General features: G+C 23.9%; 4 protein-coding genes across 4 annotated transcripts; 2 read left to right on the forward strand and 2 right to left on the reverse strand.

Annotated features, from left to right (window-relative positions):
* Window positions 1-1405: 1405 nt before the first annotated feature.
* OCT59_000331 (uncharacterized protein) lies at window positions 1406-2728 on the forward strand (the record flags this gene model as incomplete). The annotated part of the gene is made up of 1 exon (XM_025319355.2): window positions 1406-2728. The coding sequence occupies one exon, from the start codon at window positions 1406-1408 to the stop codon at window positions 2726-2728; it is 1323 nt and encodes a 440-aa protein (XP_025174018.2).
* Window positions 2729-7282: 4554 nt separating this feature from the next.
* Window positions 7283-8967, forward strand: OCT59_000332 (uncharacterized protein; the record flags this gene model as incomplete). The annotated part of the gene is made up of 1 exon (XM_066138759.1): window positions 7283-8967. The coding sequence occupies exon 1, from the start codon at window positions 8161-8163 to the stop codon at window positions 8965-8967; it is 807 nt and encodes a 268-aa protein (XP_065988224.1). The 5' UTR covers window positions 7283-8160.
* A 9684-nt stretch (window positions 8968-18651) lies between these two features.
* OCT59_000333 (uncharacterized protein) lies at window positions 18652-21224 on the reverse strand (the record flags this gene model as incomplete). The annotated part of the gene is made up of 6 exons (XM_025323566.2): window positions 18652-18683; window positions 18769-18929; window positions 18999-19044; window positions 19112-19824; window positions 19895-20094; window positions 20160-21224. 6 exons carry the CDS (start codon window positions 21222-21224, stop codon window positions 18652-18654), a joined length of 2217 nt encoding a protein of 738 aa, XP_025174015.2.
* Window positions 21225-23525: 2301 nt separating this feature from the next.
* On the reverse strand, window positions 23526-25157 carry OCT59_000334 (uncharacterized protein; the record flags this gene model as incomplete). The annotated part of the gene is made up of 1 exon (XM_025326852.1): window positions 23526-25157. One exon carries the CDS (start codon window positions 25155-25157, stop codon window positions 23526-23528), a length of 1632 nt encoding a protein of 543 aa, XP_025174014.1.
* Between the last annotated feature and the right edge of the window lie 345 nt (window positions 25158-25502).

A 25502-nucleotide genomic window follows, 5' to 3' on the forward strand; every position in this document is an offset into this window, starting at 1 on the left:
TCGAACTAAAATTCTCAATACATTTATTAAAAAAAAACTATTTTCAATAAAATTTTCTATTAAGATTACTAAACAAAATTCTCCATCAAAAAAATAAAAATTTTTCAATAAACAATTCTCTAATGAAATTCTCAATCAAAAAAAAAATATCCCCGATTAAAGAAAAATTTAAAGATTCTTACCATCTTATTAAAAAAAATTCTCAAAAGGATTTCTATATCAAAAAAAAAATCTCCCCTGTTAAAAAAAAGTTTACACTAACGAAATGATCTATCAAAAAAAAAAAAAAAAAAAAAATCTCAGCGAAATCTATTAAAGAAAAATTCTTTAATGAAATTCTCTATCAAAAACAATCCCCCATTAAAAAAAATTCTCTAATAAAATTCTCTGTCAAAAAATACTTTCACCTATTAAAAAAAATTCCCAAAAGAATTCTTTATCAAGGAAAACTCCCTCCTATTAAAAAAAAATTCTTAACGAAATTCCCTATCAAAAAAAAAAAATCTCATTTGTTAAAAAAATTTTCTAACGAAATTATCTATCAAAAAAAAACCTTCCCTATTAAAAAAATTCTTCAAATAATTTTTTACAAAAAAAAAAATTCTCAATTCTCAATCAAAAAAAAAAATTCTCTCCTGGTAAAAAAAATAGTTCCAACAAATTATGTATATGTCAAAAAAAAATCTCATTAAAAAAAAAATTTCTCCAATAAAATTTCTATCAAATAAAAGTTTTTAACGAAATTATCCATCAAAAAAAAACTCAGAAATGTCCCTATCAATGAAAAAAATTTTCTAACGAAATTTTTATAAAAAAAATCTACTTATTAAAAAAATTCACAAAGAAATTCTTTCAAACAAAGCCTTTGCCTATATTAAAAATAAAAATTCTCGACAAAATTTGTTTATAAAAAAAAAAAAAATATTTTTTAAAACTACGCTAAACTTAAAAACATGTGGCCGACAAAATATCTGTGCTGACAAAGAAACTAATTTTTTGACAAAGATAAAATTATCGAGTATAGTTGGATTAAATCAAACACGGAAAAAACATCAAGCACAGACGGACAAAAATATCAAGCACAGACGTAAAGCACGGATGGATAAAAATGTCAAGCATGGTCGGATAAAACCATCAAGCACGTACAGATAAATATCAAGCACGGACAGATGAATATCAAGCATGAACAGGTAAAATGTCGTCCAACTCAGCTTGCCATAGATAATGTATGAATTCGATCAGAACAGAAATGATCGACGTAAATTTACATCATAATTGCGACATTACATGCAATGTCAATCAATGAAATGATTATGTATAAATGACAAATGATTAGGAAAATCCTATAAATACTTTCCTTTTCTACTCTTAAAAAAATAATTTTTAAAAAAAAAATTTTTGAAAAATGTCAAAGTTAAATAGTGATATTCTTTATCAAATTTTTCAAGAACTGAATAATGGTTCACTATTTTCTTGTTTATTTGTTAATAAATATTGGTTTAAACTTGTAGTTCCAATTTTGTGGAGTCATCCTTTTGAAAATGTGTATGGTAAAAAATGGTCATCATTAATAAATATTATCATTTTACACTTATCAGAACAATCAAAAATGTTCTTAGAAAATGAAAATGTCATTATATTTGATCGAAGTCAAAGACTTTCATTTAATTATGTTAGTTTTTGCAAATATATTATTGATCTTAAATTAGAAACTCGTTATAGATTTCATCATAAGCCAGAATTATTGGATCAAGAACTTCTTAAACTTTTTATTAGTGAATGTACATCTATTAAACATTTAGATATATGTTCATTAGATTATCCAATTCATGATTTTCCAGGAGCAAATAATTGTTTTTCAAACCTACGAGAATTGATTTGTACAACAAAACAATCTGCATCTCATTTATATGGATTGGGTCAAATATGCAGATTAATAGAAATAATTAATATAGATTTAACATGTGCCAATTCTGGACTTGCAGAATTAATTAAGATGCAAAAACAAATTAAACATGTAATCTTAAATATTAAATATGAGTGTGAAATGATTATTCACGCTTTAGAAAAACATATTCATTCAATATTACATATAAGATTATGTAAGTTTAATGATAGTTTTTCTCCCATATACGTTCTTTTTCCAAAACTAGTTAATTTACAATCCTTTGAGTTTAATTACGTTAATTGCCAAACATTAGAGAAATATTTGATGAGTGGATTTTATTTTAACCTTCAAGTACTTGACTTACATCATGTATCACTCTTAATAGCTAAAAATATTATACAAAATACTGATAATAAACTTTGGAAAATTAAAATCAGGGCAATTGATTATGACCATTCAATAGAATATAATCAGGCGATATGTAATTGCTGTCCAAATATAAAATATGTTACTGTATTCTTAAATAATAATCTGGATGACTTAAAGAATTTGTTAGTCAATTGTCAACGCTTGGAGGCATTAGATGTAATTGTACAAGAAAAAGAAGATAATTTTTTGGATTTATTGGTTAAATTGGCTCCAGTAAGTTTATACAAGATTCATATTAATAGGGAATGCTTTACTATTGAATCAATTAATTCATTTTTTAGTAATTGGGGGGACAGGAAAACTTTACATTTATATGATCATAACAGTAATTGGCGTAGATTTGTTAAAAGTAATGAGACAGAAGGAGTTATTGGACATGAATATTGTTATGGTTTCTGGGATTATGAGTAAATAAGTCTATTAAATTATCAAAGGATAAAATTTCATATTTAGTAATAGTAGTTATTAAATAATTTTCAGTCAGGTATATAATTATAGATTATGATTATTTAAACTTGTCTATTAATATGAGATTTAGCCATTTAATTTGGTGTGGTAGTAGTAGATTCTTCTTATTAAAGCATCAGTATAATACATATTTACATACTAAACATGCAAATATCATTTATCTAATTATACCTGAAATTTTTTATAGTTCTCCGATATATATCAGATATGATTATCGATTTGTATGATTTATTAATAAAGGCTAAAAATTTAAAATTAAAAATGCAATTAATAAATATCATTATTATCTTTTACAATATCGATAATTTCTTTAATTTCTTTTTGCAAATTGTCCTATTATTGTCGCAAAGAAAAATTAAGAACATTATAAAAATATTTTTACTTTTTAGATAGAACACTAATGTTATACATGATCATAGAGGCCTCTCCCATAATTGTATTTAATTGATATGAGATTCACTTGTTCAATTATTAAACGTAACTTTATCAGCATATATTTTATGATTTTATTTTCATTTAGTTATCAAAAGAAACAAACTACCCAACTATCTAAAAGCAAAGCACAAAATTCTCAAAAATACCAGGTCTTCAGTAACCTACGACCGGACGTATAAGATTTAGTTATTATTTAGTATTTTTCACTTTAATATTAACTAACGAGTGGATCGAGAATCAGCTTTCTACAGAATCATGTATGATAGAATTTCTTGTCAAAATAAGCACTTCTATACCTACTTTGGACAAATTAAACCTTTATAGTTGCGACTAGTATTTTAGAGAACATTCTTAATTGTATATAGAAAATATTAGTAGAAAAAAAAGGAAAAAATTTTTATGCATGGATAGATCTTTTCATAATAGCACATACTGGCAGCACATATTAAATTATTAGTAAAATGTTGAAAGCTCATCTGCGCTTCTGCGGTTATCGTTTATGAAATCCCCCATAAATATATAAAGTGTGGTAATTTTCAAACATCTATCTCCTTTTTTCCTTATAACTAAAATAATTAATAGACATGTATCAATTGTATCATACACGATATTAAATTCCAGAGGTATATAATTGTTATGAGGAAATTATTTAATAAAATCACGTGAACACGAATTTAATTAAAAACGGGCGAAAATTTTACAATTTCTCACAAACTATGAGTTTGATTGAATACATTCAAAAATAATGCAAGTATACATCTTATGTACAGGATTCGTTAACAAGACATATTCAATAAATGATTTTAGACATAAAATTTAATATTTATGGATTTTTTTGTCTAACCTCTCCTTTTTTTAATATCAAAACATGTTGATTTAAAAGAAAAAGTATGCTTATAATAAAAATAGCGTCATTAATAAAAAATTTATTTAAATAAATGATTTTTTTGATATAAATTTCTTCAATAATTGTACTATTAACTTTCTTCAAAGTTTCGCAAGTTAATATTTATTTAAAGATAGCAACGAAGAGAATTTACCTTAGAGAATTCGTAGCCTATGTTTGACTTCTTAAGTCAGTTTTTAATAAAAAAAATTTACTTGTATTATACCTTTCTAAAGTTTATTTAAAGTCAGAAATTCTGAAAAGGTTTACCTTAAATCGTCGATTCAGGATGACGTGAAATACTGTACCTTATAATTACGAATAAAATTATTATCATATTAACTAGAGTAACTTGGTAATTATTAGTGAGTTATAATCATTATACTGTCAGATTGACTCGAAAATTTTGGGTCGGGTCATCAAACATTTTTATAATTAAATATAAAAAAAATTGATTTTTTTATTAAAAACGTCAGACTTGACGTTTTCATGATTAAAAAATCATTTTTTACGTTAGATTTGATTAAAAATCAAAAAAATTGATTTTTTTGGTTAAAAATGTAAGACTTGGCGTTTTTGTAATTAAAAAATCAAAAAAAAAATGATTTTATTAATTAAAAATGTCAGACTCGACGTTTTTGTAATTAAAAAATCAAAAAAATGTTTTTTTTAGTTAAAAACGTCAGACATGACATTTTTGTGATTAAAAATAAAAAAAAATGTCAGACTTGACGTTTTTGTAATTAAAAAATCAAAAAAATGACTTTTTTAGTTGAAAAACGTCAGGCTTGACGTTTTTGTAATTAAAAAATCAAAAAAATGACTTTTTTAGTTGAAAAACGTCAGGCTTGACGTTTTTGTAAATAAAAAATCAAAAAAATGACTTTTTTAGTTGAAAAACGTCAGGCTTGACGTTTTTGTAATTAAAAAATCAAAAAAATGACTTTTTTAGTTAAAAAATGTCAGGCTTGACGTTTTGGTAATTAAAAAATCAAAAAAATGACTTTTTTAGTTAAAAAATGTCAGGATCGACGTTTTTGTAATTAAAAAATCAAAAAAAAATGACTTTTTTAGTTAAAAAACGTCAGACTTGACGTTTTTGTAATTAAAAAATAAAAAAAAATGACTTTTTCAGTTAAAAAGCGTCAGACATGACATTTTTGTGATTAAAAATAAAAAAAAATGATTTTTTTAATCAAAAACGTCAGGCTTGACGTTTTTGTAATTAAAAAATCAAAAAAATGACTTTTTTAGTTAAAAAACGTCAGACTTGATGTTTTTGTAATTAAAAAATCAAAAAAATGACTTTTTTAGTTAAAAAACGTCAGACTTGATGTTTTTGTAATTAAAAAATCAAAAAAAAATGATTTTTTTAGTTAAAAACGTCAGACATGACATTTTTGTGATTAAAAATAAAAAAAATGATTTTTTAATTAAAAACGTCAGATTTGACATTTTTATGATTCAAAAAATCATTTTTTATGTTAGATTTGACAATTTTGTAATTAAAAATCAAAAAAATTGATTTTTTTAGTTAAAAACGTCAGACTTGACGTTTTTGTAATTAAAAAATCAAAAAAAATGATTTTTTAATTAAAAACGTCAGACTTGATGTTTTTGTGATTAAAAATCAAAAAAATATTGGTTTTTTTTAATTAAAAATGTCAGACTTGATGTTTTTGTGATTAAAAATCAAAAAAAATATTGATTTTTTAATTAAAAACGTCAGACTTGGCATTTTGTAATTAAAAATCAAAAAAATATTGGTTTTTTTAATTAAAAACGTCAGACTTGACGTTTTTGTAATTAAAAAATCAAAAAAAATGATTTTTTTGATTAAAAATGTCAGACTTGATGTTTTTGTAATTAAAAAATCAAAAAAAATGATTTTTTTGATTAAAAACGTTAGACTTGACGTTATTGTAATTAAAAAATCAAAAAAAATGATTTTTTTGATTAAAAACGTCAGACTTGACGTTTTTGTTATTAAAAAATCAAAAAAATGATTTTTTTAATTAAAAAACGTCAGACTTGACATTTTTGTGATTAAAAAATAAAAATCAAAAAAATATTGGTTTTTTTTTAATTAAAAACGTCAGACTTGACGTTTTTGTTATTAAAAAATCAAAAAAAAATGATTTTTTTAATTAAAAACGTCAGACTTTGACATTTTTGTGATTAAAAATCAAAAAAATATTGGTTTTTTTAATTAAAAACGTCAGTCTTGACATTTTTTGTTAAAAAAATAAAAAATAAAGAAAAAACGTTTTTGCGTTATTTTTTTTATAATTTTATATGGAAAAATGCCAAAACGTTTTTTTCTTAATAGTAATGCAAAAAAAAAAGTTTTTGGCATTTTTTTTAATAATATTATATGAAAAAACGCTGAAACGTTTTTGTTACAATTTTTTTATTTTTTTGCAATATTTTATGAAATTTTAATGATCAACAAAAAAATGAAATTATGCAAATATTGAATGATGCAACAATTTAACAGGGACTTTTAGTGGCACAGGAAGAGTTTTTGCGAAAAGTTGGCATTAGAAGTTTTTTTCATTGTCATTGTCATTGTCATTTACATAAAGTTATATAAGATTAATCTGAGAGTTTTTTACCAAAAAGGAAATTTTTTTATAAAAAGGGAAATGATTTTCAATTTCGAGGCAATTCAGCAGGTGTTTTAATAACAAATTGAGAAATGATTTCCATAGAAAATCTCGTGACAAAATTTATAATAAATTTAAAATAAATGATCAACAAATGATCAACAAAATCGTTACTAGTTTTATAAAAAACGCCCAATAATATCTTTTTATTGTTTTAAATCGGTCAAAAATGAAAATTGTGACAAAAATGAATTTTTATAAGTTTTACTGTTTGTAAAACTTTAATTAACAGAATCGTATAATTTATTTTTAAAAATCAACAATAATAACGAATAAATTTTTTTTAAACCGGAATTATCAAAGCGTTAAAAAAAACAGCCTATTCCATTTTAGGCTTTTTAGACGTCAATCGTCGATCCTTTCATCCATATTTTTTTGTTATGATACAATATTAAATTTGTGATAAACGGATTATCGTTCCGAAATTAAAATTTACCATATATTTTTTTTTTGTGCGACAAATAGAGTTACGTAGGTATATAATGATTTTCAATATTTTGTTGAGACTTTGAAGTATCCTTTTTACCCTTTTCTTTCATTCTACAATATGGCATGTTCAAAACTATTTTCAGGAGATTTGCCTGAATTAATAAGCGAAATAATATATTATTTTCACCATGATTATAAAACATTGCATTCATGTATTTTGGTTAATAGATTGTGGTGTCGTTTAGCAATTCCACTGTTGTGGGAAGATCCATTTCTATTCCTACCAGAAATTGTAATTTTATTAAATTTTATTTGTATAATTTAAATGATGTTGATAAAAGAAAATTAAATGAATATGGAATTATTTATGATTTATTTTCTTCAAATACATTATTTAATTATCCTCGTTTTATTAAATGCTTAAATATAGATAAAATCAGTTTTTCAGTTGAAAAATGGATGGCAACTAGAACTTTAATAACTGGAAAAAATCTTGCTATACAATCTATTTTTAAGTCATTATTCAAAACATTTATTGAAAATGAAAATAATGTAAATTTGCATACCTTTGAAGTTGAAATTAAAACAAATCCTTGTAATAGTAATTTTAATACTACTTATGAATTAATTTTACAAAATCCAAATTTCTTACATAATATTAGAAAATTTAAAATCTTATATTATCATTCAATAATGGAAATATTTGAAGCAAATTTCGATTCTTTTCTAAATCTTCTATATTCTAATTGCAAATTAATTTCTTCATTTCATTTTGAATTTAGTAATAATGTATTAATTGATAAACAGATTTCTCAATTAATCAATTCACAACAAAATCTAAAAAAAATTATAATCAAGAGCATCTTAGTTCATCATATTATTCATTCTTATCATTAAAAAGTCATAATCATTCAAATACTTTAAGAATAATTGTTTTTTGTCGTGTCAGTTTTATAAACATGATTGATTTAGGTGAAGCAATTGAACAGTTAAATGTTTTAGAATCAATTCATATTTTATATTGTAGTACTTTATATTATTTTATCAAACAAATTATTAATATTACTAAACCTTTTAAATTAAAATCTTTATTTATGAATAATAACTCATTAGAAATCAATTCTTTAAAATTATTGTTGGAAAAATCTGGTAATTATTTGGAAAATTTTGTACTTAATTCAGTTACATATAATGAAGAAAAAAGTCAATTACTTGAATTACTTATAAAATATTGTGCAAATATTAGTTTTCTTGATTTGATGGGACTTGATCATCAAAATATTTTTTTAGTATTTGGTTTAATTGAAAATATTGAACAGAATTTAAATTATCTTTCTATTGATATTCTTAATTATTCTAATCATCATTTATGTGATGATGCTTTACTTAGTTCAATTGTATTATTAAATTTAGGTCAAATTCTTCCCCATAAATTAGAATACTTAAATTTATCTCTTAAAATTAATCCAATTGATTTGAAAGTATTTTTAGAAAGTTCTCAAAATACTTTTATTAGAAAATTATTAATTAATGATGCAGATCAAAAAGAAAGTAAAGAAATTTTACCTTATATAAAGGAATATATTATGAAAAAGAAAAGAGTTAGATATTTAGCTATTTTAGGAAATTTATCTGGAGAAGAAAAAAATTTAATTACTTCAATAGATGAAATTAAAGAATTTGAATTATATGATATTAAAGTTCAACATTATGATAATTTATTTATTCAAATTTGTAATTATATAAATTTTTTGAAGCAATATTAAATTAGTATTAAATTTTGTTCATTGTAATAATTAATAAAGTTATTTTTTTTTATAAATTTGACTTTACATTTGTACATATGTAGTATTAAATATATTCAATTTAAGTTATAGCATTATTACTCTAAAAAAATATTGTTCAACAAACCTTGGAAATTTGGGTTTAGGTTGCTTGTTTTTTTATGAGAATAAGACATGTCAAATGTTGATTATCATGAATAGACGAACCATCATGAAAAATCTTAACTGTTTAACCAAAGTCTTAACCAATTAATTAATTATAAATGAATGGACTTAGCCCACATTATACTTAATTTTTTCTAGAATTATATTTAATTTTGGCCAAAATATAAACCCAACCACAACATTTATGATATATTTCTTTTATCTATTTAATCAAATACATTCTTATTTTACATTTCAAAAAAAATCATTTTCAATTTTTAATACATAATATATAAAGACTAAATAATATTGTAATTGTAAATTATAAATAAAAATAAATAATAATTTGATGTTATTTCATTTCTAATAATGAAACAAATTTTATAAAATAAAATTATTTAATATAAAGTATTGTATATTAATATATAATAAAAATATCTACCTTATTTTACATTGAACTTTTTTTTATTTTCAAGTTTTGTGAAGTATCTCCATACAAAAAAGAAACTTTTTCATTTTTGTCTGGTTTTAATTTTTTGTTACTTTGGTCAGCAGATGTTGAAAAAGAAGACCTTATAGATGTTATTAAAATAAATATTCATTTCTAAGTCTTCTAATTTGTAGTTGATGAGTAATTTTCCTAATAATTTGGACACCATTTGGGCGTTCCAAGATTCTTTTTGCGTGATAGCCCAAAGTTGGTTATGTTCTTGGGCTTGGGCTTCTTGAAGGATTCCAAATTCATTCAAATTCACAACATCCAATTTCTTCATCCTTCAAAAATATTAAAAATATTAAAAGTTTTTTCTGCAATTGTTGCATAGTGCAGTGTCATCTTATGTTTGTATCTGAGTAATTTGTTTGGAGTTGGCAGTTAATCTAATAAGAGTTGTCCTAGATAAAGAGTTAATCATGGCCAATTGTGTTTCTTTGTGATATATTGACTTTGTTATAATTTTTGAAATTGTGTTTCTTCTAAGTATGGTGGCAGAAAAAAATTAACCTCTTCTGGCTTATTTTGTTGAACATTTAAAATTTCTGAAAAGTCTATTTTGTTTTTGAAAGTTAAAATTTTTCATCAACTTGTCCATATCTTCTCATTATACTTTTTCATTTTGCTGATTATAGTTAATCATTTAGCTGATTAGATTTGTTTATTTTTGATATTATTTTTGTATTATTCATCATATTTTACCATATAACTTTGCTATTTTTAGATGCTTAAATTAATTTTTCATATATTATTATTTTGAGATATTTTTTTTTATTCTAAAAATACCTTTTTCCCTTTTTTCAAACTTTCCAGAAATATCTTCACACATCATGATATTTTGATTTTGTCTGATTTTGTGTTTTTCATGTAATGTCTTTTTATGATTTTGTTTTATCTGTTCTCAGTGTGTTCTTGTGTCATGCTTTTCATTATATAAGGACTCAATTTTCCTTTCCTTTTTCTCCTTACTTCCATATAATATCTTGCTCTGCAAAACTTTATTGGACTTTGGCTTTATTCATTTAGTGTTTGACTAACTGGGTGTTGTAGCTTTTCTTTCATTTTTCCAATAAAGCAATTCGTGTTATAATAGTCTAAAAATACTTTCTTCAAGAGACAATTTCCGAATATTCAAGAAGAAAATCATAACCTTTGACAAGAAATTTTGACTCTGACTGAGTTTGGTGTGCTACAGTATGGGACTTTAAAAATAAAAACAAATACAATAGCAGATACAATTGGAGGAAGAGCTTTTCCAGAAGAATGCAGAGTATCTGTCCTCATGGTGTAAAGTTCTCATTTTCTGTAGCTTTGAGAGTAGCAAGAACTTGTTGTGCTGCTAAATTAATTATGTGAGCCAAACAATAATGAACATGCTTATCATCACTGTCAAAATGAATATATCTTTGAGAAAGATCAAAAAAGAGTCATGGAATGCATAAAGTAAAGTTATTTACCAATAAATGAAATCAATTGTGAAAGAGAAAAATTAGCTGCAAAAGAACTTTACTATCAAACAAAAAATCCTTCAAAAAATTATGGCATCAGTATTAATGAGAAGGAAATATAGTACATAGTTTGTATGCTTCTTTTTATTCAACTTGATGAATATAGTGGGTATATAGCAAACATGTATTGTATGGTTAGCTTTGTATGTATTGTATTATTAAAACTTTTTAATGTATGTAATGTATGGTCTTTTTCAATTATGCATGTATTGTATGATAAATGTGGTAATTTCATGTATTTTATTACCAAATATAACTATTTCACATTTTTCGTTATGATTGTGTACTGGCTAAAACAATTCAACGTGTATTATTATAATCTTTTTTTTCTTTTTATTTAAAAATAAATATTTCTACCATGTTTATTACTTTTCATTTAAAAAAATTTAAAATAAATATTTCTATCGCGTTTTTATTACTACAATTTCTTTCTTTTCATTTAAAATATTTATTATTATGTCTAAAGTAAATTCTATTATTCTTTCAGATATTGAGACTATATCTGATGATGAAACTATATCTGAAAATGAAATTTAATTCCTTATGAGTCATCATCTATAAATATTGTAAATATTTGCATTATCTCTAGCAATACATTAAGAAATATTTATTTTATTTATAATGAAAAATAAATTTTTTTTTTTGTAAATCCTAATCTTTATGTATGGCGAAAATAAGTATGCCATACATAGCAAACGTTCATTTTAATATCCATACATGTATGGACACAATCAAAAATACATAAGCATACAATACATACAACGTTAAGCATACACTACATGTTTTATAATCACCTGAATATAGTTGGTCCTTTTCATTTTCCAGTCCATAATTGTTTTCTTTATAGTATAAAACTTTTGTTTCCAATAGAATAATTTATTTATTGGCATATTTTTCTATCATGCTAGTCTTTTTGTTTTTATTGAAAGTTAAGGATTTGGTAAATCAAATTTATTATTAAATCATTAGCAAGTTTCCACAAAGATTCTTTTCTTGATTTAATACAGCTCAAACTTCTCTAATTAAAGACATATGCTGATAATAATATGATTGTAAGGCCACGCAAACTAATATTTTCAGTTCACTTCACCCGGCCGGGTCACTTTTTCAAAATTTGACCAAAAAATTTTTATATGTAAAAATTTTTTTTCACGTGATTTCAAGTGATTTTATTGGTTAAATCTTAATTATTATGAATAGTACTTTAAAATAAATTTTCGACATAATCTTCTGTGGATAAATTCTTTATATTTAGATATTATAGACTCAATTACATATGATCGAAACTTATTTTATTACAATATATAAACCCTTCATACAATTTTAGTTAGGACAAATTTTATTTACATTTAATTTTATAGGTCTCTTTACCTTTCGGATGGGCGGGTTTCACTTTTTGTTTTTCTTTTTTCCCATTTGAAAGGTTAGCGTAGTCCTAGCTTTTTGAATAGATAGTTCGAAGGGTGAGGTCCCGTAGGGATTAACGTCCAAAATTCTATACACGTATATTAGTAGTAGATCATGTAAATGTTGTCTTTCTTTTATTTGTAATAGTTTTGGTGTACCACTCTTCTAGTAATAAAATAAATAAAATAATAGTACTTTAAAATCTGCTTCCCAGAAATTAGATGACAAACATGAAATTGATATATCATTAAAAAAATCCTTCATTTTTGTCTCTTTTTCAACTGGTAAACCTTCCCAATCTTTAAAAGTTACAGAGTTGTAACTTATTCGTACATGTATGATAGGCATTTTTAGAAACAAACTGGAACGATTATCTTCGAAATTCATCTAATTATAAACTAGTAAGTCACGTGACTTATAATAAAAATTTTTTATTAATAAAAAATAAAACCCGGGTCCCTGGGTCAATTTTAAATTTTAATGTTACGTGAACCGAAAATATTAGTTTGCGTGGCCTAAAGTAACCTCTTTGATCTTATATGAATGATATTTGTTTTTTGAATTTTCCCTATTCATGCAAGTTCCACTAATTTAGGAATTACACTAAATTTTATTAAAACCAAAATTAAATTAACAGATGAAACATATTGCAATAAATTTTTTAAATTTGAATTATTATAAAAAATGTCTTATCATTTCTTATTTATGAATATGCCAATATTTGTATTATTATTCAAAAAAATTGAAAGTGAGTGAAGGTTCTGACTTTTAATACTCAGAAAGCTATTAAATAAAATGTCATTTTTTTTTTCAAGTAAAAAAAAATTTTTTTTTGTATGGAAAAATTTAAAATTTTTAAATTAGGTGAATTAGAGAATAATCCATTATTTTATAGTACTTTTAGAGAATTTGTTCTCATTTAGTCCTAAGTTTTTTTTTATGTAAGAAAGTGATCAACTCATCCATACTATACTTTTAGATGACAATTGTGTCATGATAGGAGTTATTATATTTATTCTGCAAATCAATTATTGTGCTAGTCAATCATGTATGATAAAACTGTAATAACAAGTCTAGCAAAAATAGATTTTGGTAAACTTATATATTTTTTATTCTATTTCATATTCTTTATATTAGCTTTTTATATTCTAACTTAATTATTTCCATAATTTTTTATGGTATTGCCCACTATTCAGTAAATTTTCATCATTATTAATAAGTGGTAAAATTAGAAGTTTCTTGAATGGACTTTGTTATTGATATATGTAAGTTATGCAGCTATGATTTTTTTATGCCTAGTAAGTATATTCATAATGTGATTAAATTCATTGATGACATAGTATGTCCTACTCTTAATGTAAATTTCTAAATACTCAATTCCTTTATTGTGAATTGATGTATGTATTTCAAATAAACATTGCTAAATGATGGGTATAGTATGTTATTAACTGAAATCTTTTAAAAATAAATTAATAATAACAAGTAAAATTTGATAAATTACATAATTCATTATACCAGGGTATCATTAAATTTATCATTAAGTTCTTTACTATTGAGTATACTCCTGCTTAATGGGCAAAATAATTCATCTCTGAGATAATAACATTATAGCTAGTTGTAAAAATAGTCATGTTATTTGGAATAAAGCAAACAATAATCATTATACTAACATCTTGTAAATATTTGTTCAAATAATTACTATTTAAAATCCTATATTATCATAATAATGTATTTTTACATTTATTTATAATTTGGATTTTTGACTAAAATTACAACATTTGGTAGCAAAATTTCAGAGTATTCTAATGGTATTACTAATATAGTCATTTTGGAAGGTAATTGATCCTTAAACTATGCAAGTATAAGATTTCATAGTTGAATTACTTTATTTTTTTCTTTGGTCTTTGTATTTAATATAATAATCTATATTTTTTATAGACATGTTCTCATTATCTTCTATTATATGTCCTAAATAGATTGAGCACCACTATTTTTATCTTAAATCATTGAAAATATCATCATATCATACTTATTATAAGCTGAATTGTTCTTATATTGTTTAGCCTATAATATTAGAAATTCAATTTATATTAAATGTTTATATGCAGTTTATCTATTAAAGTTTTCTTTATATAAAAATTATTATTCATTTCATGTCTTCATTATAATGAAATTTCTGGCATTAGATTTCCATAAATATATTAATTAAGTATTTTTTCTCTATTTTCTTTATATCTATAAATCTCCTTTTCTTTTATCTCTACTTTGCATATATATTTCCACTAACCCATCATTCCCATTGAATAATATATTAACATTTTGTTGTAAGAAATAATTTCTCTAATTGTGTGCAACTTGAAAAAATATTGGTCATTTCTTCCAAGTTTTTATGGTCAACATCCATAGTTAACTTTATTAATTTTGGGCAATAGTTTGATATTGCCTTAATTAACTTTCTATTAAGCAACATCTTTATCTTGAATAATTGCCCAAGCACACCAAATACAACATGATTATTATAGCTAGTATCACCAATCTCCATTGCGCGTAAAATCTGCACGTTTAAACAATCTCTCAGCTCTCTTATCAGGTTCATAAGATATTTCAACAGTTTTTATTATATATTTAATAATATCTTATATTTTTACACCCACTCATGGATTAAAATATTAAGAAGAAATGGGTTTTTATCAGTGACTACTGATTCATACTTTTTCCTTCTGCTTTTCTTATCAACTTTTTTTATATAATATATACAATACAATCAAAGGTATTTAAAATACTAAGAAAGCTTATATTCTTTTAACTAATCCATTCAATATACTTTATAGCAATAAAGTATGAGATGTACGCATTTTCTATATATATTGATTGTTCTCATTCCGTAGTTTTTAACTATATTTGGGTTTACCAATGCCTAGTAATGGCTGGCTACTATGAGACAGTTGAGTTAAACTTTATGATTTCTGGACATACTAATTCATTTAATCAGATATGTTCCCTTAGCTTATATTATTAAATAAGATGTATGAATTCCATCGTGTTTTTATGTCAATTTATAAAAGCAATATATTATATTTTAGCCATTCTCATTTTGGAATATAGGTTGCTTTTATGTTTTCATCTTATTTTTAAATCCTATTATATCCATTTTATTCTGAATTTTGTAGCAAATCTCTCATAACTTGTAAAACTGAATTGTCATTTACTTCACCTTTGATAATGTTGTTTGCTTAATCTTTGATTACCTTTCTTAAATGGTTATATTCATGATGAATATTTATGAATTGTTGGATGCCAAAAACATGTTTCCAATTTGTTATTATAATATGTGAATATATTATGTTATCATTTATAATTTTTATATTCTAAACGATTTGTCATCTCATTTATGAAGATGTTTACCCAGTCCCGGAAAGTACCTAGAAATTTTACGCTATTTTTCTGGCGCACTTTAAATTATTGTAAAATTGCCTACTTTTATTAAAGATGGTGTAAAATCAGAAAATGAGGCTATTAAAGTTATATTCTATAAAATATAATATATGTTATAAATATTATAAATGTAAGAGAATCCTTATCCTATATTTTTAGGCAAATGGATAATCTTGTATGAAAGAGGAAAGAAATTTCATTTGTTTAAGATAGGTGAGTGTCAGAAATTCCTCCAAAGATGACATTTTTGAGTTTAAAAAGGTGTGTCTCCAGATAGGGTTTTGTGAGAGTTAAGTGAATCCAGAAAAGTGTTAATATGATCAGTTAAGTGATCTAATTTGTTTTCAATTTTGGATTGGGCAGAGTTAGTGACATTGAATTCCTATTATCTGGCATCCATGTGTATAGAACAATAAATAAGGCTGTGATATAATTCTTTAAGTTTAGAATATTGTTTTAGAAAGATGCCCACCATAATAGGAAATGAATGTACACTAAGAAATGCTAATATTAATAGCCCTCTAAATAATACAATCTAATTTATTAACATATAAGAGCTGATCTCAATTGTAATATACTATATAAGAGCTAATACAAACTATAGCTTTGCTAATATTCTGAAAGAGTAGCCAAAAAGGATGATTGTTAAATGCTGCAATACCTGTTGGCGCAAGTATGAGTATAGATGATTTAATTAGACTCAATTCCGGCCACCTTATTAATGTCATTTTACCATACTTCAATTCTTTCATTTGAGATTTACTGTAATTAACTTCAATTAGTTTGATCCTATTGATTCTAAAAGAACTTCACAAACTTTCTTTGATCTGCTAATCCAGTAGCTAGTGTAGTAAAAGATTATAATATATACATTATAGTAATGGTGATATTATGGATCCATTTTTCAGGTTGATGGAGATCTCGTTGCTAACTTAATTATAAAGTATGGACATAGTGCAACTTTTTTACTTTTTGAGACTTTTGAGATTCTGAATGTCTTCTTATATTTCTTATAACAACATTAGCTCTTATTTTCATAGGAGGATTATTCAGTTCAATGGTCTAAAATTCACGTGATTCTTTATTGTGTAAATTGTCTACAAAATCCTTCTTAAGTTGCTTATTAAAAGATTCAGCAAGATTGGCCCTTTTTATTTGTATTTCTTCACCAAGATCAGTAAGAATTGAATTTGGTAATAATAATAATATAATATAGTTGGTTTATATTATTAAAAACACATAAAAAAAGTTTTAACAAAGCTTATGATTATTATGCATCAGTGTGTTCATTTAAATATGAATTTTGAAGAATGTAATGAATTTATAAAATTATATTAGATTATAATAAGGTATTTTGACGTTCTGACAAGTAAAAGACCATTAATTTATATTGCAATGTAATAATATTATGTATTTAATAGTGAAATTTACATATTTAAATATTTAATCTATTATAATTGTTTAAAATATGTATAAAAATATTTCCTTTATACAACTAAAGGAATTAAAAGGAAATATTTATATAAATGTATAAAATTTTTTTATCAGTTATGAGTCTAAAATCTGTTTCTTTGGTATTGGTTTAAATAAAAAAATTAAATTTCACAATCTGTGCAACTATGATCATCAATATCAGAGAAGGCTTTGTATCCGAAACAAGCCATATAATATATTATAATATATTAGCAGATGATTATTTTTTTTTAATCTTATCAAATAAATAAATGCTTGAAATTTGATTTTATTCATATAATCTTATTTTTTATTGATAAATTGAAATAAATATGTTTAATGATATATCACATATTCAACAATAATCTCACCAAAGTTTTGTGGCTTTAAACAAATTTCAAAGCCCAAATTATCATATGATTGACAAATAATTAAAAATTTGGCTTAAAAATTTTTGTGTTGCTTCACATTAATACTAAGCAATATATATTTATTTAGTTAATAGTTTCATGATATTTATGGCTTTGCCCAGAATTTGGAAAACAAATATTCATGATTCAAATAATTTAAAGTTTTGTGGCTTCATCTGAAGTTTCATAGCCAAATTACCATGTGATTGATTAAAATAATTAATTAATATAATTTGGTTATGTTGTACTTTTCAATATTTTTCGTATTATATTTGATAGAGTGAATTTATTTACCGCACCCCTCCTTAAAATGGCAAATGATAAACATAAAAATATATATAAATTTGTAACGCAGGGTGCGGTGAATACATTATTTCTATTTGATATTCTAAATTTTTAAGACAAGTTTCGCTTAAAGTCCTGTGACCTTGCCCAAAGTTTCAACTAGTACTTTACAATTGAGATGTAAATATTTTACCTGAAGTTTTAAAAATCCTAGTGATAATGACATAGTTAAAAACTCATTTAAGCAATTAATTAATTTTAATATTATATTTATTTATACAATTTATACAGGTTTTATGGCAGAAATACATAATAAACAATATAATCATATTCTATATATTTAATTAGTGAATATAGGTACACTTAAATATCATTTGATCAACGGAAATCAAGTTTAAACGTTTCGACCCTAACTTTTGACGGCAATAATTTGTAAGTTACTTCCACAAATATATAACTGACGAATATTCTATAATGTAGATGGGATATTAATAAACACGTACAGTATGAAAAGTTTGCTATATTAAAACTCTCAATCTGAATTGTCGGTTTTAGTATGTTTTCCTATTTATTCAGAAATAAATTTAAATTAATATGTTATATTACTATAAACATTATTATTGTACGAGCATAAAAAAATTTCACTTACTACTGTTCTGAGTTTTGAAATTTAATTCTTCAATATTACGCTTTCTTGAAGAATTTGTAGTTATAATTGTTACCAATTTACTCAATGGTTTACTAAAATAAGCATTTTGACGCTGAGAATTAAAGGAATTTTGAACGGAACTTATATTGTTTGTAGACAAACTACATAAAAATAAATATTTTTTTATTTTCAACAATGTCATTAATAATTTTTTTAGTTATTATAATTACCTTTGGATATTATTTATATCAAATTCATATTCTTTTGTAATATATTCTAAAGAATTATAAAAGAAATTTAAATTAATAAATTTAATGGAACAGATTAAATTAAATTAATATACCTTGTTTCAAATTAAATAAATTTCTTGACGAAAAATCTAGAGTTAAAGATTTGGAAATAAGTGAACTTAAAGCTCTACTTGTAAAGACTGTTTTGGGATGAGATTTCTCAATAGACTCGGGTCCAAGTTTCTTTGATCGTATTAATTCTAATCTCATCTTTTCAGCTTGATTTATAGTTTCAATTGAATCAGCTGAATCTACAGGATCATTAAAAGGGATTCCAGAATAAACCCATTCACTAGTTAGTTGATACCATTTGGTAACAGTACAACAAACTTCGCGAATATCTGGTCTTTTTAAAGGATTAGAATCCCAGCATTTTTTCATTAAATTAGCATACCATTCGGGTGTATCATTTGTAATTTCAGGTCGTTTTCCATCAATAATTTCATAAATAAGATTAACGTTATGTTCAACATTAGCGAAAGGTTTATAACCTGTCGTAAGCTCCCACATAATCATACCCAAACTATATATATCGGATTCTTTTGAAAATTTAAAACATTTAAATACTTCCGGCGCGATATAGGGGATCACTCCATATATTCCATTATTAGATAAAGTACTGTTTGCAGATTGTGATAATCCGAAGTCTCCAATTTTCCAACATTTTAATCCATTAGCTAATCCATATTTCCGTAAATTTGAAAATAATATATTTCCACCATGAATATCTCGATGTACAAAATTATTTCTGTGAATAACTTGAAGTCTAAAAAAAATTAGTAATTAATAAAACTCAAGTGTTAAATAATAAGTTAATGTACTAAAAATATAAATACCCAGACGAAATATCCGTTAAAGTCGTTATTTTCTGTTGCCATGTAATATTTGCAAAATATTTTTGTAAGTAATCCCATAAACATCCACTTTTTGCATATTCCATTATCAGCATATACTCTTTTGTTAGTGGATTTTGTGAAATACCATAACAACCAATAATGTTATTGTTGAAATCGTAAAGATAATAAAGTGATTTTAACTACCAAAATATAAATAAGTCAATTAATATTAAAAAAAAATAAGTTGCAAATATGTTAATATTACCTCATTTAAAACGTATTTGACGTATTTGCTGATATTTTGTGAATTAGATATTTCTTTTACAGCAACATCAAGATCATGTGTACCGTCTGACCAAATTGCTTTATAAATAATACTAAATCCTCCTTCTGCTATTTTTTTAAAATTTTTAATTTGAGAATATGGAATCCACTCTATTATTTGTTTTTCTGTACTAAATAAGTTTCTAATAAACAAATATACATTTAACGGATTTAAATTTGTATCATTATTCACATAATTAGCAATTAAACGTTGATTATTGCTGTCAATTCTTGTAGAAGCAAGGAATTCATCTATAATATAATTTCCACTAATTATATTTGTAGTATCAATATTAATAAATGATACTCTTTTACATTTCTTACATTGAGACTGATCTGTAATTCCAAAAATAATATTTGTTGTCAAACAATACCTACATCCAGTATAAATTGTAAAGCAACATGAACACCACTTTTGACAATAGTAAGATTCTGATACTTGGTTTACATATTTTAGTTTTCGTGTGCAAACTACACATTGTGTATAATTATCCCACCATGGTAAATGTAGAATAGAAATAGGCTCTTTATTCAAAGTTGATTCTACCCATCCAGGAGAAATTTGATAACAACCAGACCGCTTATCATATAATTCAAAGCCTTTACTAATATAATGAACATAACTCTCTGAAAAAAAGAATTCGTTGGTTGATAAATTATTTGGGATTACTTGTCTAAAATATAAAATCTCAGAGCAATATTCACACCATTCTTGAATGTTTCTTGTATAAAAATTGTTTCTAATTGCTTTATGTTCAGTGCACTGAGAATTATTTGTACTTATATTTACATCTAAGTATGTATTATTGGTTGTATTTTTTGTATATTGAATATGCCAATATAAACAATTTTTGCAATATTTTTGTTCAAATTTAAGTGTCATGGAGTATTTATTTGCACAATAATTACATTTATCTTCATTATCCTTAAAAGGAATAAACAATACAGGTACGGGACTAGATTTTAATCCTGGCGTAGGGTCAAATGAATTATTATCTGTGTTCATATTGTTGTATCTAAAGTATTCTCAAGAATTTTAAGAAATGATCATTAAAATTAAAAAAACAACGTTTATTTATAATTTATCAATTCTTTCTTAAAAGAAGTCTCGAATTCTATTTAGAAAGTTGGAAATTTCTATGCATGTTGTTGATCCGTTGTTATGCACGAATTTCAAGTGATTTTTATATAATAGGAAATTATTAGTCAATCATTTCATTTCTCAATAAGTTTTTTTAAAAAAAAGAAGATTCCAGTTAAAGTCAAGTTGTGCAAATCACATGCAAGCTTAACAAAGAACTTCATCTCACAAACGTCAGATTACATCATCGCATAACTAGAACATCCTCAACTATATTTACGGCTTCTAATTAAATAACATTAGGAGAGCCATAGTCATTTCTCTAACTTAGTACATTTAGGATTATGATTTTCTACCATTTTTTTCACCTTGTAGGAGATTCTAATCATAAGCAAAGGAAAAACAATTCAGCTATAGAAATGTATAATAATATGATTAGGAGGCTCGATAATAGTTATAGCTTTCGAAAGATAATTTAATAGAGTTTTATTTCAATTTTATCTTTTTCTATCTTCCTCATTGTACTAAATAAATAAATAAATAAAGTAATATTAAAAGGTTAGAAGTTAATGAAAGATGACATCATGTTAGTTTATAATATAAAATATCAAAAGATGCACAATATTTACGTACGCAAGTAAAATAAAAAAAAAGAAAATCGGTATGATTAAAAATTAAGATTAAAAAGAAAAGTAGGAATAAAAAATTTCTTGAACATGACAATATAATTTTATCAAAAAATATCCGATTATACAACAATTTGTGATAGAAAATTAACAATGTTCTTTAGGAAATATGGAAAGAAAATTTGACGAATAAAAGATTACAAATGAAAACTTTAACACATAAACAAACGTTATAAGAATACAAGTGTCAATTTCAAAACTTTATCTAGCGTTAGTAAGAAAAATACTTATCAATACTATTAATTAAATCATTTACTTTGTCAGTATATATTTATAGTTATAATAGTTATAATACGAAGTTGTTTTGATTAATCGCACTAATAGACTTGTCTGTTATCGCCAAATGTATTGATTAGACATAATATTTTACTTCATATCTATGTCTTTTACCCTATCGTAAAAAAAAATGTTCCAGTTAATGTTTTACGAAGTATGTTTTGTCTTGTTTAAGCAAATAATTTATGTTAAACTAAAAGGTTTGAAATCCATAAAATAATTAAATATTATGTCCGGTCTTAATCACACGCAATGTGATTGAAGTGTCCTTTGGCATGATGAATTATAAATAAGAAGCAAACGCTAATAGAAGAGATATACTAAAACTGTATTTCTCATATGTATAGAATAAAAATTTCAACATGATTTAGTATTTTTATTCTACAGCGCAATATTAATAAATTTTATGCAATTAGGAATGCAAATTAATATATTCTATATATTTAGGGTTACGGTACATTTCGCCGAAAGGACGTTTCGCCCAAAAATAGGGCCAACATTACAACATTATGTAGAATTATAAATAACTCAGGCCAGAGATTATTTTTCGGCGAAATGGCTTTCGGCGAAATGTCCCGATACCATATATGGTTACGGTACATTTTAGTGAAGTGATGTTTCTTATGTAATACAACAAAGCTATTATTAGGCTCGAAAGTATACTGGCCGCGGCGATGGTTATCACTATGCATATTTGCTAGTTATTATTTTTATATCAATCCTCGTATTGATATATCAGTACTATATAAATATATAAATAGTTTGTCATATAGTTCGTATGAATATATTAATAAATAAATTCTAAGGATTTAGAAGTACTTTGAATTTTATTTAAGGTCAATTTTTAACGTTGCCTTTTAAAGGACCCAGAAAAATATATATAGGGTCAGGTGATGAAAAAAATTTTTTACTATAATAGGAAATAAAATTTTGACTGGTATTATCAAAATTATCTAAAAAAGGTAAGAGTTATAATTTTTTTAGTTCAAAATACGCAAACTTTACTTATTGTTAATTTGTTATAATCTTTACATATAATTTAAACTGACTAAATTCTTTATTTAAAACTTTGACAAATTATGGTTTGATAATCAACATTTACAAGGAATATTAAGTTCACTACTCTTTGTTTATTAAGTAATACTTAGTATTTATACAGTAATAATAGTAAAAAATCTTTTTTACAATTTACATTGCGTTATTTCAAATCTTTCATTTACTCATTTTTTATTATCATGATTAATAAAATATATTTATTTACAAATCATAAGAATTCATAACCAATATAATCCGTTTTTATATTTTCACCGTCACCAATACATAAATCATCATAATCTTTAACGTGAATACCATAAAATTTAAATTCTTTCACTACATTCTTATAATCAAACAAATCTCTCTTTTCACGTCTTTTGTAAAGATCTTTCATAGCTAAATATTCGATCCTTTTTTCTTTCATAATGTATTTCTTAATATGAAGTAAAATATCTTCACTTTCAAAAGTATCATACGAATTTGCTGGATTTCCGATTAATAATTTCTTAATAAAAATATTTTGTAATTTTTTAAATAATACTTTCGAACCTTTTGCACTAAAATTATGTTCCAATTTTAAATATTCTAACCTACGAGGAAGAATTTGTTCTAAATTTTCTAACATAATTGATTCAAGTTTACGATTAGGTCGGATTAAATAAATAGAAAGGTAATTAAGATTTTGTTGAACATTCTTAATTAAATCAAGTGCCAAATAAATATATTTATCATTTTTAAATAATATATCTAAAAATTTGATCTTGTCACAATAAATTTCCAATAGTTTATATAATTGTAGCATATATTCACTATTATATAACTTAATTGTAATATTTTCTAAGTAATTACCCGACTTTTGTAATAATAACTTTAATGATTCAATTTGTAATTTAGAACGTTCATCTATAAATAAAGATTTTAACTTAAACGGTTTAGTCAGATTAATAATTTGTTGAAAAAAAGTAGAATCTAAAGAACTACAATAAAGAATATGAATAGATTCCAAAACATTTAGTTGTTCAAAATTAACTTTCAAACTATTTAATTGAATACAATGAAATGTAATTGTTTTTAAGGTATTTGAATAATTAGTAACATTTAAATTTAAATTACTATTAAAAGAATAAATTTTTCTGAGATTTTGTTGTGAATTAATCAATTTGAATAGACAATCTTTTTCAATGTAATTATATGATAAAGAATGAACATAAACTGATGAAATTGAAGTGCAATTAGAGTAAAAATATTTTATAAATGATGATAAATAGCTATCTTTTTGATAACTTAAACGAATACTTAAATTTTTAACATTACAAATGAATTTTGGATTTTGTAGGATTAACTGAAGGGCTGTATTAAAGTAATCATCATAACACTGAATTATAAGATTAGAGATTTCGAGTTCAAAAGTATGTAAATTAACTTCATTTTCAATAAATATTTTGACTAATAATGAGAAAATAAAATTTCGCAATATAACATCAGTTACATCACATAAAAAATTTTTAATAGCCCAGGATTCAATAGAATTATAAACTTTAGGTATAGATAAACATTTAATAAAACTAGGATAATTAAATAATGTATTTGAAAGAAACGATGAACCAGTAAAAAATCGATATTCATTTAATTTTATTTTATCACCATCATTTAATTTGTGTAAGCAAATATTAATAAAATGATAATTTTTAGGATATTCCTTTGAGAACGGGTCCTCCCACAATAATGGAATTGCCAAACGACACCATAATCTATTAACTAAAATACATGAATGTAATGTCGAAAAGTCATTTCGAAAGTATTGTACAATTTCATATGTTAATTCAGGTAGATTTCCTGAAAATATTTTTGAACATGTCATAGTGAAAAAGAGGAGTGTTATGTTTTAAAATTTTAAAACAATAAAAAGATATTATTGGGCGTTTTTTATAAAACTAGTAACGATTTTGTTGATCATTTTTGTTGATCATTTATTTTAAATTTATTATAAATTTTGTCACGAGATTTTCTATGGAAATCATTTCTCAATTTGTTATTAAAACACCTGCTGAATTGCCTCGAAATTGAAAATCATTTCCCTTTTTATAAAAAAATTTCCTTTTTGGTAAAAAACTCTCAGATTAATCTTATATAACTTTATGTAAATGTCAATGACAATGTCAATGTCAGTGACAATGTCAATGTCAGTGACAATGTCAATGTCAAT

Source organism: Rhizophagus irregularis, chromosome 1 (assembly GCF_026210795.1).
Source record: "Rhizophagus irregularis chromosome 1, complete sequence".
Taxonomy (NCBI): domain Eukaryota; kingdom Fungi; phylum Glomeromycota; class Glomeromycetes; order Glomerales; family Glomeraceae; genus Rhizophagus; species Rhizophagus irregularis.